Below are 15,927 nucleotides of genomic sequence, written 5' to 3'. Positions count from 1 at the left end.
TGCACAAAATATGACAGTACCTTTGATCATCTGTTCAGTGGGCGTCACCAACATGGTTTCCGCATGTAGCCCCCAAGGATCACAAGAGTAGCTCTTGGGCTACTCACTTGTGATGGGAAATTGTGACTTCCTTGGAATGACTTAGAAGTGAGTGTAAACACAGGCAGAGACTTTTTGAAAGTGTCGATGTTCTCAACTCAATTCAACTTTATTTTTAGAGCACTTTAAAAACAATCATCGTTGTTACAAACAACGTGCTGTAGATGGGAGTAAAAATCAGACAGGAAGGCGGACTGGTCAATCACATTTATGTACAATCTAAAAGCATTAGTGAACCCAAGATGCACGTTATTTGAAATTCATCTGGAGAAAATGCATGCAAACTGAAGGTATTCCAAACCATATGGTACCAACTCCAAACACAGTCAGTCAATCCACATGAATGTCGGTTTGGGCCAGCTGTGATTGCCAATGCGGTCGGGCTGTACAGAGCGTGCAGTCAGCACCGGGGCGATAGGATGCGGCGATGCCAGGGACAGGCGTGCGGCCAGGAGACCCATCCGAACGCACGTGTCCGTGTCTCGGCCTTGGAGGATGCCGGCAATCACGGCGCCTGCAAGACTGCCCACAAAGCGATGATGACTCATCTTTTTCAGATATTTTTTTTCTAACAACCAAAAATGGGCACTTTCTACCTATCTCCTGCTCCCGAGACGTTCATTGTCTCATGTGCTGCTACACTCAGTGCTGGGTAGTGGACAGCGCACAACTTCCTCGTCTGCAACTAAAGACGGGCACAATAAGATATTTATTATTCTTTTATTATTTCTATCCATCCATACTTTGTTCTGTTGTATTTTTTCATCATACTTTGTTTTTTGTGCATGTAGTTTTCTCATTTTTTTTTAAACAGTGGCTCTTGAGAAAATAACTGCTAAGAAAAAAATTAATAATGTCCACCGAATTAGAAAAATGACAATGTAAAAATATAAGCAAGTGTGGCAAACATGGCAAAAATAAATAAGTAAAATCAGATTACGTTCAATTAACTACTTTCTGAGGGGCAAAAATTGCTTAATTCTGAGCATTTTATTTAATGACGTTACTACTGTACATTTTTATTTTTCCCTTTAAAAAGATAGAGGAATTGATTAATTGCATTTCATTTCATTTGAGTGGGGGAAAAAAAGATTTGCATTTTTAGTGGTCGTGGAAAGAATAAAACTCAAGTCAAACCACTATAATTTAAGAGTTTCCGTTTTTGAATAGATCAATGATCTTCTAAAAGTTTGTGAACTGAACCAGTAAACTTCTTGCCTTCCTCTGTTTCCTAGGTTTCAAGTTGACCGAGCCCTCGTGGTGCTCCCCGCATACCAACACTCCGTTCTTCCCCAGGGTCACCACAAGGCAGTGGAGATGCTCCAGCAGGGGGCGCGAGAGGCCCACGGCCAGACTCAGCGTCTGCTCCAGGGAGTTTGGGAGCACTGACGAAAGCACATGCTCACTTGCACATGAGCACAAACAAAAGCATCCGATTTTTACCTTCAGGGGTTTGGAGGCCAAGCGTTTTGTTCATGGTGCACAACTCGGCAAGGTTGGGGGACGCGAAGGACAGCGACTTCCAGGCGTCGGACAGGAAAGGCTTACAAGCTTTTTCTGGATCCGTCGGCTCATACCAGACTGTACAAGTGACGCATCAGAGTTAAAAAAAAAAAAAAGCTGCAAGTTCCGTTCCATGTTAGGGAATTTTTAACAACAAGTGAACCGTTGATGTTGTGCTGTTTGGCGACGGAGCAAACATATCTGATGGTGGAGGCTGGGATGTTTCCATCAAGACATACGAGAGTAGATGACAAAAGCTGCGTTTCAAACTGCGACACCTAGTGGACGGCCGTAAGAAGACACATGGCAATAATAATGAATTGATTTCAGGGTACAATGAGAAGAACTTACATATTGTTCTGTTATCTGCTGATGAATGTCCATGTCGCCCAATCCGAGACTGAGTTCTCCGTTTTCAGTGATAACGGCGCAGTAAGTAGCTGTGCTTTGATTTTCCAACCTCGTCACGCCGCAGGTGTCCTAAAAGCAAAAGTGAAAATTTACCAACCATAAACGTTAGAATTTAAGATAGTGAATTTTGGAAATAATTGGGAACTTTCCAAGAAAAATAGTCAGAATGTATATAAAGCATTTATATAAACATTTTGTTTAATGGGTGGCTCTTTTTGCCAACATGTGAAAATTCCCAGAACTCCTATCCCCACTGATGATAGCTACCATATGTTTGCAGTAGTTGAAGACGGCATCGCTGTGAGAATCAGCTCCAGTGGCTGAGATGAACATCGGCGGATGGCCCAAACGACTCAAACAATCTTAAAAGGCAAGCACATTGCAAAAATGAGCTTAATCAGATTCCACATGAAATATGATCAAATAAAGATCACATAAACGCACCAGCGATGTTTCGTCCTACGCCCCCGTATGACTGACAAACACTTCCTGGGTTGGTCTGTCCAAACTCAGAGTGACAATAAACAGTTTAAAAATAACCATTAGCTTTGTTCATCCATCTATGCCAGCAATCTTTTGTGACAGTCACATCAATTAAATGCTCTTCCATTAAACATCAGAAAGTACATAATTGACAAGTTTATTAATTTTTTTTTTTTTTTTTTTTTTACATTTTTGGTTAGGTCGCCTGCAGTGAGATTTTTCAAATGCAAAATATGTGCCTTGGCAAAATAAAAGTTGGGAAATTGTGATATAGATTATAAACTTACTTCAAGTGTTTTTGTTTTTCCTTTTGCAATAAAATCCACATTTATTCCCCCGATGACAACCTGCAGCAAAATAGAACAGCGTTGTTGTGTGGACGGAGCTCGTAAACTTTGAGAGTCAAAATTCGCTTTTTACAAATTGTTGAAACTCTGGAATGCCTGCCCAAGAATCACATTTGAAATTAAATCAACTACATGTTGTTTGTCTCGTGTCTATTTCTGAAAATGTGTCTGTTAGCATAGCTAGCACTTTCATCATAACAGTGATGCTAATTTAAATAATAAATTCAATGAGTTTCTCTGCCCACGATGTGCTAAGATCCAGAGCCACTTTCAAGCCACGACAGTGTCTGAAACATTATGAAGTTGCGGTATTGCCATTTAGAGGCTAACTATTATGTCGCCGTTAGCAAAGAGCGTTAGCTTCTGATAAGCAGCACTTCCATATTATCTTGATTATGACTGAGAGTGCATGTGTCAATGAGTTGAAATTATTTTACCGTTTACTTTTTATTTTGTCCACAGTCTTAATTAGTGAAAATAAATAGTCTGAATATGATAAAACTCACAATATTGGATTCAGATTGTTTCGCGGGATGATGTGATGCGCTACTTGACTTTCTTTGCTTCAACCGCTTTGACAGCGCACAGGCTATCTGGCTGCCAACTTTAGCGTTGTTATGAATGAGAGCAATATCTACGAGCAAAATGAAGGAGCGGTAACACACCACATTGGTGGTGGGTAAAGTGTTCAGCTATTATTCAAAGGATACTAGCTTGAAGGGACTTTCCTTGCGTCAGCTCGTTGACCCTTCGGAGAATGTACGGCGTCACGTCTTTTCCAGTGATGCCTTGAGAACTGAGAGGTGAGAAAATTGGAGAGGCAATGTTGTGTGGAAAAACAGACTGATGACTATGGACTGTAACTATAAAGGAGAGAAGCCAGCTAGCCTTTAAATCATGATCATTTTTCATGCACACGTGGTATCAGACTCACCTTTGACTGTTGAAATGAATGGAAATGCCTCAAAAAAAAATGTTTGTAGCACTTTTTAATTCTGAAGTTCATAAAAATGTAATGTCACAATTAAAATGTGAAGAATTAAATAGTTTTTGCCACATTTTTTTTTTTACTTCAATTCAATGAACGCTGTGCTGCTCTATCTGTTGTACATGTTTTGGCCACATGGGGGCAGTATAAAACAGACATAGTATCCACATGCTGAGTGTCACAAGTTATGCGTCAGTAAGCCATCTCAGAGGATAAAGAATATATGCCTGTGAATATTTTTTTTAATTATATTTTTGATTACATGTGTGCATGGAAAATGAACAGAATGTAATGCTTATCTTGTAGTTTGTACATTTCATTTTCATACCATGCCTCTGCCACGGCTGTCTGTATCGCTCGCTCAATCTGCTGGCCTGCCGCTGCGTGCTCTTGCGGGATGGGCACAGCTATCAACACGCCACTCTGGACACCGAGCGACAAAGCGCTCTCTAATGAGGGGGTCAGGGACAAATTTAGGAACGTTAAGACATTTTCTGAAATTACAAGGTGTCGGGCTGAATATTGAATATGTTGATTCACCGATGAGTTGTGCGGCCTTGTCGGGGTCACAGACTTGATACGGGGAGGTGAATCCACTTTGTGGAGAGAAGAAGGCTGGGAAATTTTTGGAGGTGCCATAGGTGGCCACGCAAACACCCTTTGTCTCCTGATTAGAGAAAATAAAAAGTGGTAGGCCCGAAACAGAGTATTTAAATTTTGGTGATTTTTTTTCTCCCGAGCTCCGTACATTTGAAAATAACGATGTGTCATTTTTTCACTGGTGAGATATGACTTTCTCGAGGCAGTTGTTTGCTTGCTATCAGCTTAAAGACTCTTTTTAGATGAATTGTTCGCTATTTTTCAAACTGATGCAGGGTTTTTTTCCGTTATTGTTTCATTTTGACTTTTAATTTCAATTTTCTTAAAATTAGTTTTTAAAGCAAGTTTGTTAGTTTTTAATATTTTGGAGGACGTCTTTGTCAAGTGTAAGATACAAAAAAAAAAGTCAAAGTTTTGTGTGACAAAGTTTCCTAGAATTCTCTTTCTTCTCCCGTAGCTACAGATGTAGAATAACAAAATAAATACATTTATTTTTTATTGTAAGATATTAATGGCAAAGATGAAAACGAAGCACATTCATTATCTCATTCACTGCCAATGACGGCTATAGACGTCAAAAATCTTTTTTTTTTTTTTAATTTGGCTTGCAGTGAATGAGTTAATTGAGTTCACATCCACCGTACAATGCTTGTATCTCAAGTTTGCACTCAACAGTCAAAGTAAAAAAAAAAAAAAATTGTCTGGATGACTGTCGGGTCACCCGTACTTCACGGCCCCGCTAACTTCGACTGCAGACTTATTACTTTCATCAATAGGAACGTCACAGTGACGATTCATTAAGAGTGACATCGATACATGTGCGACTAGATGTCTCCTCAAAGCACTTACGAGGAACTCCAGAGTGCGTCCGATGTCTAGTATAGACTTGACCCCAGCAGACACCACAGCGATGGCAGTCCGGCCCAGTTCGGTTAGATCAGCACTGATGTCCAGACCTGCGCAAACATCGTACTCGGTAATGTGCAAACATGATGACAATAATTCACTATTGGATGAAAATTTTTCAAAAAAATGGATTGATGGACATTTTAAGCATGTGACCCCGGATTTCTTTTAGGTCACATCTGCTTCATGGAGAAAATGCATCGCCTTTGCAAAGCACTCCATAATCAAAAGCTGTCCATCTTACTGTTCTCTCCATGTCTGTGCACTCCTCCGATGCCTCCGGTGACAAAGACGGGGATGCCAGCTCGCTGTGCTGCGATCATGGTGGCCGACACCGTGGTGCCCCCGGAGAGCCCCTGAGGATGCATCATCACATCGAATATAAATATTTTTTTTACCTCACAAAAGTAGTAGTTCAGAGCTACGTGCTTAATTTTCTGATGACATTTTACTTTGAAAACTCTTCTTTTGAATCCACACTTTATTTTTTTCATCGGAAGACTGGTGTTGATGGACTAATTGAGTACATACTAGAAGCATGATGTTGATGCTTTATGATCCTCTTCGTTTGAAGCGCTTTGCTGCCTACTGAACACAAACTTTATATTTATTTCCCATTGGAGTGTTGCATCCTCACTTGGCTAAGCACAAACGGCAGATCACGTCGAGACACCTTGACGGCGCCGTCACAGCCGGCCAGGAAGTCGAGCTCCTCCGCAGACAAACCGATGTGAACTTTGCCCTCAATCACCCCGACAGTGGCGGGGGTGGCATCCTGAGCCCTCACGATGGCCTCCACCTCTCTGGCGGTGCTGTGTTGAGCCACACGCGCACGCCGTGAGGCACATTCACACGCAAAGTTGGAACACGGCGTGTCGCCACTCAAAGCGCATACCTGAGATTGTGAGGATAGCGCATGCCGTGCGTGATGATCGTGCTCTCTAGCGCCACCACCGGGCGGTGTTCTGCCAGAGCCCGCGATACCGATGGATGAACTTGGAAGACGCTGTCTAAAAGAATCATCATATATTATTAGGTACTGTTTAGGAATCAAGATGAGAAAATATAACTTCAAACCAGATATGACAGACAAAATATTTCATTTAACCATCTAAAAAGGTGAACGCTCATTTATTATTTCAATCATGATTCAACAACCCTTAAATTAACAATTCCTGAAGGAATAATGGAATACAAATCTATATTTTGAGAATGGAAAAAAAGGCCATCTTACCATTTTGAAATGTTGAAAGTCCTCTTCTAATTATCAACGTGGAGACTCGCTTTAGCATTTTGTGTAATTTTGGTGGGAACACCTTGACAACATGAATAAGACTTAAAAACACCACAAGGCAATCCTTTTCTGTTCTTAAAGCGCTATCTAAATAAACATGTATTATATTTTATTTGAATGACCTTCCCTTTTGTTACAGCACAATTTTGGAATAAACTAGAACAATTTCAACACGACATCAGTCCAAAGCGGTACAATAAACATACGCCAAGAACAATTTGCACAAAAACTTGGTGGCTTACCTTTGCTGCAGTGACCAAAAAAAAAAAAAAAGGCCAGAAACTTTGGCCAGAAGGCTGAACTTTAACCCCACACAGTGTTTACATGGCCAGATCGCATTAATAACAGAAAAACGCTGGTTAAAGAGTACCCCATGGATTTTTCATTGTATTATTACTGCGACGTATGGAGTCCAGTTGAATTCTTCCATGAATTATTTCTATACAGTATGAAACATGCTAAGTATCTTCTGAGGTGTTTTATTGTGCATCATTAAAAGCAGGGGTTTCTTAAATTTTGGGATGCCTTAGAATAGAATAGAATACATTTTCAAAGGACATCCCTAAAGTTAATTAAATAGAGCTGACACGTATACTGACAAATTCCAAAGGAATAAAAAAAAAAGTTACCTATGATTAAAGAGGAAGTCAACCCAAAAATTGTCGTTACAATAAGATGTTGTATGCAGCGCCATTAGTCTAAATACAGTATTGTGATTGATATGGTGTTTGTAGAATATGAGTTAAGCGGTAAAATCCACCCGTTTTTGTCTATCTCAATGGGCGGCCATTTTGTCCAATCACGGCCTGACCTGAGATTGTTTGTGACCTGAGCCCTAAGCTTCTGTGATGTCATTTTTAGTTGACACAAAGTGACAAAGTGGATGCCAACTAGGATGGCCAAAAATTGCTTGATTTTTGCTGCTTAACTCATATTCCACAAATGGAATATTAATTAGAATGCCATGGTTGGACTCATGGAGGAGCGTAGGAAATTTTGTGAAAAAAAAACAACAACTTTTGGGTTGACTTCCCCTTTAAGAAAAAAACGTGTTTGGAGAAAAAAAATGAGTCAAATTCTAAAAATAAAGTCATGTTTGGTCAAGAGAAAAAGTAAGAAAAAAGATCCTCCATTTTACATTCAAAATGTCTTCTCAGTTTTTTTTTTTGCTCTTAGTTTTTCTAGTTTCATAGAGGTGTCACAAAACTAAAAGATATTGGCGTCAAAGGTCAGTGTTCAGCTTGACACACGCAGCTACTGATTACTAAAGAATGTGTAGAATATATACGCCAAAAAAAAAAAAAATACTCAGCATTATTGAACTGGCTCCGCAACTTCCAAGTCCTCCACAAGTTCTTCATCAAACCACTGCGGGTGTTTCAGCTGGTACTCCCGGAAACCCTCTATGGACTCCCGCAAGGCTCGACCTGAGGGGCAGCAGTGATACCCGCCTTCTGCAAGTCCCTCAATCTGGCAAACCCTCCCCGGCCCGTGCTTTTCAGTGTCCAAGATTCTGAAGAAGAGCTCCTCAAACTGCTTCATGAGCTTATATCGAACCGTGACGTTGAACGGCGGGGGGACGTCTTCCGGGGAACAAATGTCTTCAAAGTAAGCCACCATGTACTTCTCATAGGAAGCGCGGCGCACCAGACGAGGGACGATGAGGCCGAGAGCTGGCGTGAGCATGTCACCCACGGGTGAGCGCAAATCTTCCCTCAGGACAACCTGCTTTTCTCCGCACATGGCTCTCCATTTGGCTCGCACTCCTTGTGAGCACAGAAGGAGGATCTTATCTGAAGAGCCTTCGATTTGTTCTCTCTGCCAGTCCAGCCACTGGATACGGCCCAGTATTCCCAGTTGGGTGGAATCCAGCAGATCCAGAATCACCTCAATGCCGCATTTGGCCGACAGGAAGGAGCAGAGCTTGAGGACGATGTTTTTGTATAAAGGGTGGTCAAGGGAGTAAAGGATTAAGACTTTTTTTCTTTCTCGTACCTGGAAACATTGCGGTTCTTGGTTGGCAGCCGATGACGGCACACGGACGAGATCTGTGGAATAGAAGAAAATTGAGATCACTGCAAAATGATCAGTTTCTCCGAATTAGCTATTTATAGGCGTTTGTTAAAGTAAAATGACCGTTTTTTTCAGTCTATAACAGGGATGGACAACTTGAAAGCTGGAGTGAGATACAATTTTTCATCAGTACTTCTACCACACAAGACCACACACTTTCTAACCAGATGAAGACCCAGTGTAATTCCCGTTGAGCAATGTCTGCCATCTAGTGATGAAGGGTGATATTACAACTTAATACCACAGTTCAAACTTGAGGTTCGGCTATCACGGATTTGCATATGATCAGATTATTTAATTTTTTTCCCCACAGGATTTCCCTCTCCATTTTCATAGAAAAATATTTAATACTCATCAGCAACTATTGAAGCATGGTTCAGTTTTGTAAAAAAATAAATTAAAAAATTATTATCAATTAAATGAATCAAGTGGCCACTCAAGAGTGTGATTGCATGCGGCCCACGAGCCGCCAGTTTCCCCACTTTTAGTCAATAATCTAGTGACAAGGTCGGCATCTCCTGTAATGTAATCCCATTACCTTTGTAGGACACCGACCACAGCAGATAGGCAAAACAAACACCAACAAAGACCAGCCCCACTGCACCCTTAATCATCGCAGTCCGCGGTGCAAGATCTAACAAAAAAAAAAAAGTGGTTAATTTCAAACGACAAGGAACCACAGCAGGATTAGTATAGAGTCTCATTACCATTAATAGCATAAGAATTGGTTGTAAAATTATTGTTTTTAATCTCGACATGCTGTTTATTTTTCGCTGTTTGGACTTGGAGGGCTGCGTAGAACATATTATAGTTCAGAAATATTTTGGGTTGACTTCCCCTTTAAGAGGTCCCGTTATGTATACTATACGAACTGCTTATTGATGCGAAATAAATTGCAGTACTTACACAAACAGGAATTGATATTCGTTTGCTCGGGACGACAGCCGTCATTCATGCATCTTGTGAAAAATGGCTTAATCTTGGGAGAAAAAAATCAACAATAAGCCTTGATACACATAAATGACTTTTTTTTTTTTAGGGGCTAGGGGTGTCAACTAAAACTCACTGTTATCAGCAGTTCACATTTTAAGAGATGTGACACATCCAAGCTAAAGGTGACGTTTAAAGATGCTCTGTTCTCCTGTTTGTGAGACTGAAAAATATCATATGAGAATTGTGTCCGATAATGCGATGCGGATCAACAGGGCCGTCCCTGCACTGATCTATGCAAAGCAATTCTCTAGCCTGCTATGTAGAGCGTGTTAGACAAAAGTCAGTTTTCGTTTTTATCTAGTGGTTACCTTGGAAATATTCTTTGAGAAATGGATCCCCGCACTCTGAATGGAGACTTGGTAGATGTCAGAATGCTCGTCTGCCTCAAAGCTCACAAATACGGACAATAAATGATGTTTCCCCATTGACAAAGCAGCCGTCACTTGAGCGTCCCAAAGACTACCTTGAATAAAAAATAAAAAAATTAAAAAAAAAAAAATAGAAAATTATATTTTCTGGGCACCCCTGTCACTGACGGTATTTTAAAAATATTAAAGAACTCACCATTTTCCAAACACATCAGCGAGTTTTGGATTCTTTCGTCATCACATCCTGACCGTGACAGCAAGAATGAGAACATTAAATGTTTAAGACTCAAAAATAGAAATGTATTGATGGAGACAATCATGTACAGTATCTGGAAAATCACGTGCATTGCTATACAGCACTTTATGTTTCTTTGTACACAAACTGCAAACTCTCTATCAGTGCTTCTCAAATAGTGTGTGGGGGGGGGGTGCGATGCTGAGGGGGGTGCGTGGGACCCTGGGGAACATGCTTTTTTTCCCGCCGTACTACAATAAAGTGTAATTGCACATCCACTCCAGTAGTTGGCAGTGGCGCTCTTCTTGCCCATTTTGCGGAGCGAGTATTAACTCTCCGGTGGAGGTTCAGTGAAGTCCAACTTAGTCCGACTTGAGTAAATCCCCCTCATCATACCCTAATTTCTGACACTAAAATACAAACACACACTTGGTGTTGGACGAACTCGGCTCATGAGAGCTAGCTTCTCTTGAAAGGTCCGTATCGAAAATGGCCTTGCAAGTGTATATGCAATTAAATCCACACCTTCGCTCTTTCAGCCATTGCGGGTTTAAAAAAAAAAAAAAAGTAAGAACATATTTTAGATTTTCAAACGATCGGCGGGCAAGACTGTCTGGTGTGGATTTGTTGATTCCACCTAGCGCTCACAGAACGCGTTCACACAATGTGATCATGATTTCTTGCTTTTTGGATACGTTAGACCAACAGAGAAGGCCTTGACCGCCCACCACTGGTATACACATACGCATAATTAACAAATCAAATAAAAATGTCGCGCTCGAGTCGTAATAGCTCACCTGGGATTGCAACTTGCTTTGTGACAGCATTATCTCCGATGTCAGGTTGGGGCAAATTCCAAGCTGTCAGTGTATACGTATGGCCGGCCTCCACGACCACCCCAGACAATGAAAACGTCCACTAAGTAGGGGAAAAAAAATGACTTATTCGGCACAGTTCAAGTTAAACATGAACCTCCTTACCTTGCTAAAATTGGGATTGAGCTGCTGGTTGATACTGTAAGTGAACTGCACACACACACTTTGATTGCTTTGTTGATCGACAATACGCAACTGCGACCCCTGGAGTGTTAGAACACTTGCTGGGAAGAAGGGGGTGAAAATGAGTGTTTTTTTTTTTTTAATCAGTTAGGACAGAGTAGCGCTTGTAAACTCGTGTCGAACGTTACTTACCATCTGATCTCAGCCTCCACGTGACGTTCATAATGGGAACAGACGCATGGTTGTCGGTAGCAATTCCCACAGAGTTTGGAGCCCACTCAGGTGCGGTGGGGGCATTCAGTCGGGGCACAACCTTGCGTTTGTCTGCGCAGTGATCTGACATTTAAAAAATATGCATGTCATGTTTGCAAGGGTGACAGCTGTTATGATTTATTTTAGACCGATTGGAACACTCACGGTTAATTGTGCAGCTTTCAAGACCCTGTAAAACAGGAAAACATTTTTATTAATTATCATGTGGTACAAGTACATACGTAAAAAAAAAAGACTTTAAAATATGAGCAATAATAAAAATCTTACATCTTGTATTCTCCAACTTGCCATGGACCGTCATCCACCCGAAATGTGATTACATTTTTTTAAAAGGTGTCATTAAAGAAATAATGTAATCCTTACCAACTGGTTGCAGTCCGGCAAGCAAAGAAATGATAAGGCTGCAAACCCGCCGGTCAAACACGAGCAGAAGAACGCAATGTGGATCATCGTGGTGCTGCAGACGCAAGAATAAAGAAATAAAGTTGTCGTCGTTGAGGGAAGATTGGGTGACGCAACTTTCCACTTGTGTGATTTGCCACAAATGCTGAAAAACAAAAAACTCATCATAGCACTCAGGAAGAATGCTGTTATCAGATTCCATCGCACAGAACACGACATCAACAGGAAATATTGCTCAATGCTATTTATTTTGCATTACTTCAGGAAACACAGATTTTTAACATTAATCCATTTTTTAAATGAAATTGCAGCACAAGATTGTTTAAGTATCAATCCATCCATTTCTTTGTGTTCAAAGTGTGAACTTCAGGTTGTTTTCTAATTGTCCATTAAACTTGACATTCATCAAAAGTTTAGAGATGGTTAAATTCAGTTCAGCAGTAAAGGTTATTTTAGGCTCATTGTGAAATTCATCAGTCGTGTAAACCAGATTTTGCATCGTCAGAGTTCGACAACTTCAAATCAAATGTTCGTATTTTCTGAGGCTCTGACGTTGTTCTCACTTTAGATTGTTCAAACGTGAGAATCTTCCGGGTGTATTTTCTCACCGGTGTGTATCCTCATGTGTAACGTCATGTAGCTCGCCCTTGACACTTTCTTTCCGCAAAGGGTGCAAGAGAGAGCCTGTTCTTCGCCGTGCGTTTTCCTGTGCGCCACCAAACCGCGTTTGCCGGTGAATCCGGCGCCGCACACAGAGCAGGAGTAAATGTTCACTTGCATGTGAATGCGAGAGTGTTCCACAAGACTGGAGCGGTGTCGAAATCGTTTCCCGCACACCGAGCACCAGTGAGGCTTCTCCCCCGTGTGTCGCCTCATGTGCAACACCAGACTGCTCTTTTTGGCAAACTTCCAACAGCAGAGCGTGCAGGCGAAAGGCTTCACTCCGGTGTGACTGCGCGAGTGCATGACTAAATCCGAGCGCTGTGTGAATTTCTTGCCGCATACTGAACACCTGTGAGGCCTCTCCCCGGTGTGACTCATCATGTGCCTTTTCAAGCTCGCCCTGGACGTGTACGTTTTGTCACAGTCGCCGCACTGAAACTTCTTGCTCTCACCCCGGGAGTCTGCTTTACCGTGAAGAATCCCGTCCGACGAGTTGGACGTTACGCGGTCAGCCGGTAAATCAAAGTGGATGTATGGTTGTGACGCTTCACGGTGGTCTTCAGTGGTTTCTGTTTTCAAGCTGCGGGTTCGGAGCTCCGGCTCTCTGGGGTCATCAATTTGTCTGTAATGATGTTGTGAGGACTTGACTTGATCACCTTTCCTGTTCCCAGTTTCCCCCTCTGGGTTGGTCCAGAGTTCTTCCACTTTAATATGGCAGGGCTCCGGTGTTTTCTGCTCTTCTGCACTGCCATGCCACTCATGCTGCTCGGAGGTGAGCTCTACTTTCAAGTCTGGCGGCTGCTGGACATCTACAGGACATCACAAACACGGTAAAAAAAAAAAAAAGTCAGATATTGCCTAACTGGGTTTGCAAAAAATGTCGGCAAACTTCCCTCATGCAAGCCATTATTTTTATATTGTGACAAATGTGCACCATGTCAGTGGGAATCGGCACTGGTTGATCAGTGACCCTAATGAGGTCAAGCACTCTATGGAAAATGGATGGATGGTTATGGTGGGAGGATGAATCTAAATATCGATAATATTGATTCCTAGTGAGAATCAATATCGGATAAAAACAGTAGTTTCAGTTCCGTTCTTGTATGCGCCACTCAAACATGTAACAGCCAGGTTGCCGGATTCGCTGCTTCTGCCTCAGTGACGAGGATGGGCAGTTTGCCCTCCCCATAAATGTGTTGTGCGATCTCCCGTCAGCCATGGGAATTAGCAGCAGGACCAAGCAAGTCGCCACCTCGAGTCCGCCTGTCCTGAGCATGCATTCACCAAAATATTGGAGCAGTTCGCTGCAATTTCTGATGCACATTTAAGTAAAAAATACAGATGCTCACAGCATATGAGGAAAAAGTAGGTTCTAGTTAACCAATAGATCATTTATCCTAAATATTATATTTAGGTCTAAAAAAAAATACATCGTGAGAGGAGAATAAAGCGCACAACACAAACCTGCGTGTAATTGCACACTCGGCCTGAGAAATGCGTCCAGTAGATGTCGCTGTCGCTCGTTCTCCTCTTTGCAGCGACACAGTTCCTCCTCGTACTCCGTTATGGTCCTCTCAAAGAGTCCGAATATTTCATCGGCAGCCTCGGTTAGTCGCCTGGCGACTAAAGCTCTCAGCATTCGCACTTTGCACATCTTTCCGAGCGCACTTGCTATCGTGATTAACCAATACTGACCACTTCCGCCGTCTTCTTGATAGCAGCTTGTGAGCTAAAGCTAATTTGAGAAGCTTAGACAAGTCGACTAAAATAAAATAATCTCGACAAAAATACTTAATTTTATTTCACTATTAAACGCCAAAACGGTGTTCGTACAAAAATAAGAAGAAAGGGTACGAGAACTTAAGAGTCATACAACCTCCTCTGCTATACAGTGTTGAAAACTTCCGCCGTTTCTTCTTCGGTGGTCTTAACTGTAGCTGGAGAAAACATAACGTCCCTCTACTGCCACCATCAGGAGTCACTGTGCCCCAACAATCAGAGAATCTCTGCCAAGTCATAAAAGTAACGTAAAATAACTTTATAATTATATATCACGCAAAACAAAATATAAAATTATGTATGATGGGAGTATAAAAACTGTGTGCTCTTATTAATTTTTTTATATTTTGTTGGGAATGTTTCAAATCTACATTTGTAATTTTTTGGCAGCCAAACAAGCATTCCTACAGTTTTTTTTTTTGCAATTTAACTCTTACTTTCGCCTTGATAAAACATACACAGAAAAAGGACTATCTGGATGATTTTTTTTGCAGTAGTTCATATACTTGTCAATCTTCCTCAAACTGATGTTCTTGTAAATGTATTTATTATTACATTATTAAGTTATGTCCCTAGCCAAATTGGTATTTGTGTACCACCTGCTTCAAGTGCTTAAAATACAACTATTCATTTTGACCTCCCGTGACCTCACTGGCAAGAAGACTCAATAAATTGTTTGAGGCTGGACGGATCAACACCTCATGCCACTGGACAGCAGGGGATTTTGGAGCTGTAGTTTTTAAAGCCCGAGCAGAGATTAGATGGTTGAACATAAAAATTCCTGTCACGTTTTCTCTTGAGCTCGGCTGTATCAGTTGACACATCACAGGCACACACTGGTTGACACAATGTCTGACAACAAACACAGTGAATGGATGTAAGACGTTGACACACCCCTGCTCAACTTTAATGTGAAAAAATGAGACCAACTTAAATCGTTTCAAAAGTCTTTTAATCGCCGTTAATGTGACGGAAAGTCTGCACAACTGAAACAAACAATTGAGATGTATACTGTAGGTTATCGCCAGGTCATATTAAAAAAACTTGTGATATTATTTATGTTGATTTCATTTTTCTCATCCACATCACAAAAAGCTGGCATCTCAGCACGGGTGTGTAGACTTTTTTTTTTTTATAATCCTTTGCACCAACTATATGTGATCCAAGCGTACTCTGCTATGTTCCAAAGTGGTGCGGTGCGTGATGCCAAATTATAGCCAATGACGTGCAAACGCCAAACATGCTCGGAGCATCTGATATGTGCACAGAGGATAACTGAGCTGCCACTTCGCTGAGGCACACATACTATATAAAGTGTGTCCTTGTGTTGCACAATAACACGCAATAATATGTCCTGACTCTGGACCGAATCCAGAATGTTTCCGTTGTGATGCACCAATCGTCAGGTGGGTGTGGAGGGCATAAATCTGCAGCAGAGATGTGAGTGTGTCAATGCATTAATCATTTGAGTGCTTGTTTGAGTCCCATCGCTGCCATTTTATGATTGACTTT

General features: G+C 41.4%; 2 protein-coding genes across 5 annotated transcripts in view; both read right to left on the bottom strand.

Annotated features, from left to right (window-relative positions):
- Positions 1 to 183: 183 nt before the first annotated feature.
- Positions 184 to 6,710, bottom strand: LOC148315888 (uncharacterized). Of its 2 annotated transcripts, XM_088287141.1 has the most exons (18): positions 6,572 to 6,710; positions 6,233 to 6,347; positions 5,975 to 6,149; positions 5,582 to 5,693; positions 5,281 to 5,387; positions 4,372 to 4,498; positions 4,160 to 4,280; positions 3,554 to 3,639; positions 3,350 to 3,477; positions 2,784 to 2,843; positions 2,458 to 2,521; positions 2,281 to 2,375; positions 1,954 to 2,082; positions 1,766 to 1,880; positions 1,543 to 1,680; positions 1,318 to 1,484; positions 696 to 784; positions 184 to 621 (listed from the first exon to the last, which is right to left on the bottom strand). In XM_088287141.1, exons 1-18 carry the CDS (start codon positions 6,627 to 6,629, stop codon positions 426 to 428), a joined length of 2,082 nt encoding a protein of 693 aa, XP_088143267.1. In that variant the 5' UTR covers positions 6,630 to 6,710; the 3' UTR covers positions 184 to 425. The 2 variants fall into 2 exon arrangements, with proteins under 2 accessions (XP_088143267.1, XP_088143268.1); XM_088287142.1 differs by lacking the exons at positions 6,233 to 6,347; positions 6,572 to 6,710 and adding an exon at positions 5,869 to 5,925 and having other exon boundaries at positions 6,011 to 6,152.
- A 1,219-nt stretch (positions 6,711 to 7,929) lies between these two features.
- Positions 7,930 to 15,927, bottom strand: part of LOC148315884 (interleukin-17 receptor A-like) — a 19,414-nt gene continuing 11,416 nt past the window's right edge. The window contains exons 1-13 of one of the 3 annotated variants that reach the window (XM_088287138.1): positions 12,582 to 13,117; positions 11,935 to 12,118; positions 11,716 to 11,740; positions 11,491 to 11,634; positions 11,281 to 11,399; positions 11,098 to 11,218; positions 10,262 to 10,309; positions 10,006 to 10,160; positions 9,771 to 9,857; positions 9,611 to 9,683; positions 9,243 to 9,338; positions 8,627 to 8,679; positions 7,930 to 8,554 (exon numbers count right to left, since the gene is read on the bottom strand). In XM_088287138.1, coding sequence (XP_088143264.1) covers positions 7,946 to 8,554; positions 8,627 to 8,679; positions 9,243 to 9,338; positions 9,611 to 9,683; positions 9,771 to 9,857; positions 10,006 to 10,160; positions 10,262 to 10,309; positions 11,098 to 11,218; positions 11,281 to 11,399; positions 11,491 to 11,634; positions 11,716 to 11,740; positions 11,935 to 12,118; positions 12,582 to 12,976 — 2,109 coding nt within the window. In that variant the 5' untranslated portion in view covers positions 12,977 to 13,117 and the 3' untranslated portion in view covers positions 7,930 to 7,945. Of the gene's footprint in view, positions 8,680 to 9,242; positions 9,339 to 9,610; positions 9,684 to 9,770; positions 9,858 to 10,005; positions 10,161 to 10,261; positions 10,310 to 11,097; positions 11,219 to 11,280; positions 11,400 to 11,490; positions 11,635 to 11,715; positions 11,741 to 11,934; positions 12,119 to 12,581; positions 15,843 to 15,927 lie in introns of those variants that run through there. The other 2 variants (XM_088287140.1, XR_015840522.1) reach the window with 2 other exon arrangements.

Source organism: Idiotropiscis lumnitzeri, unplaced genomic scaffold, assembly GCF_059441095.1.
Source record: "Idiotropiscis lumnitzeri isolate Australia: NSW breed Sydney's pygmy pipehorse unplaced genomic scaffold, RoL_Ilum_1.0 HiC_scaffold_35, whole genome shotgun sequence".
In the NCBI taxonomy this organism is placed as follows: domain Eukaryota; kingdom Metazoa; phylum Chordata; class Actinopteri; order Syngnathiformes; family Syngnathidae; genus Idiotropiscis; species Idiotropiscis lumnitzeri.
This window is presented reverse-complemented; position numbering and strand designations above follow the sequence as displayed.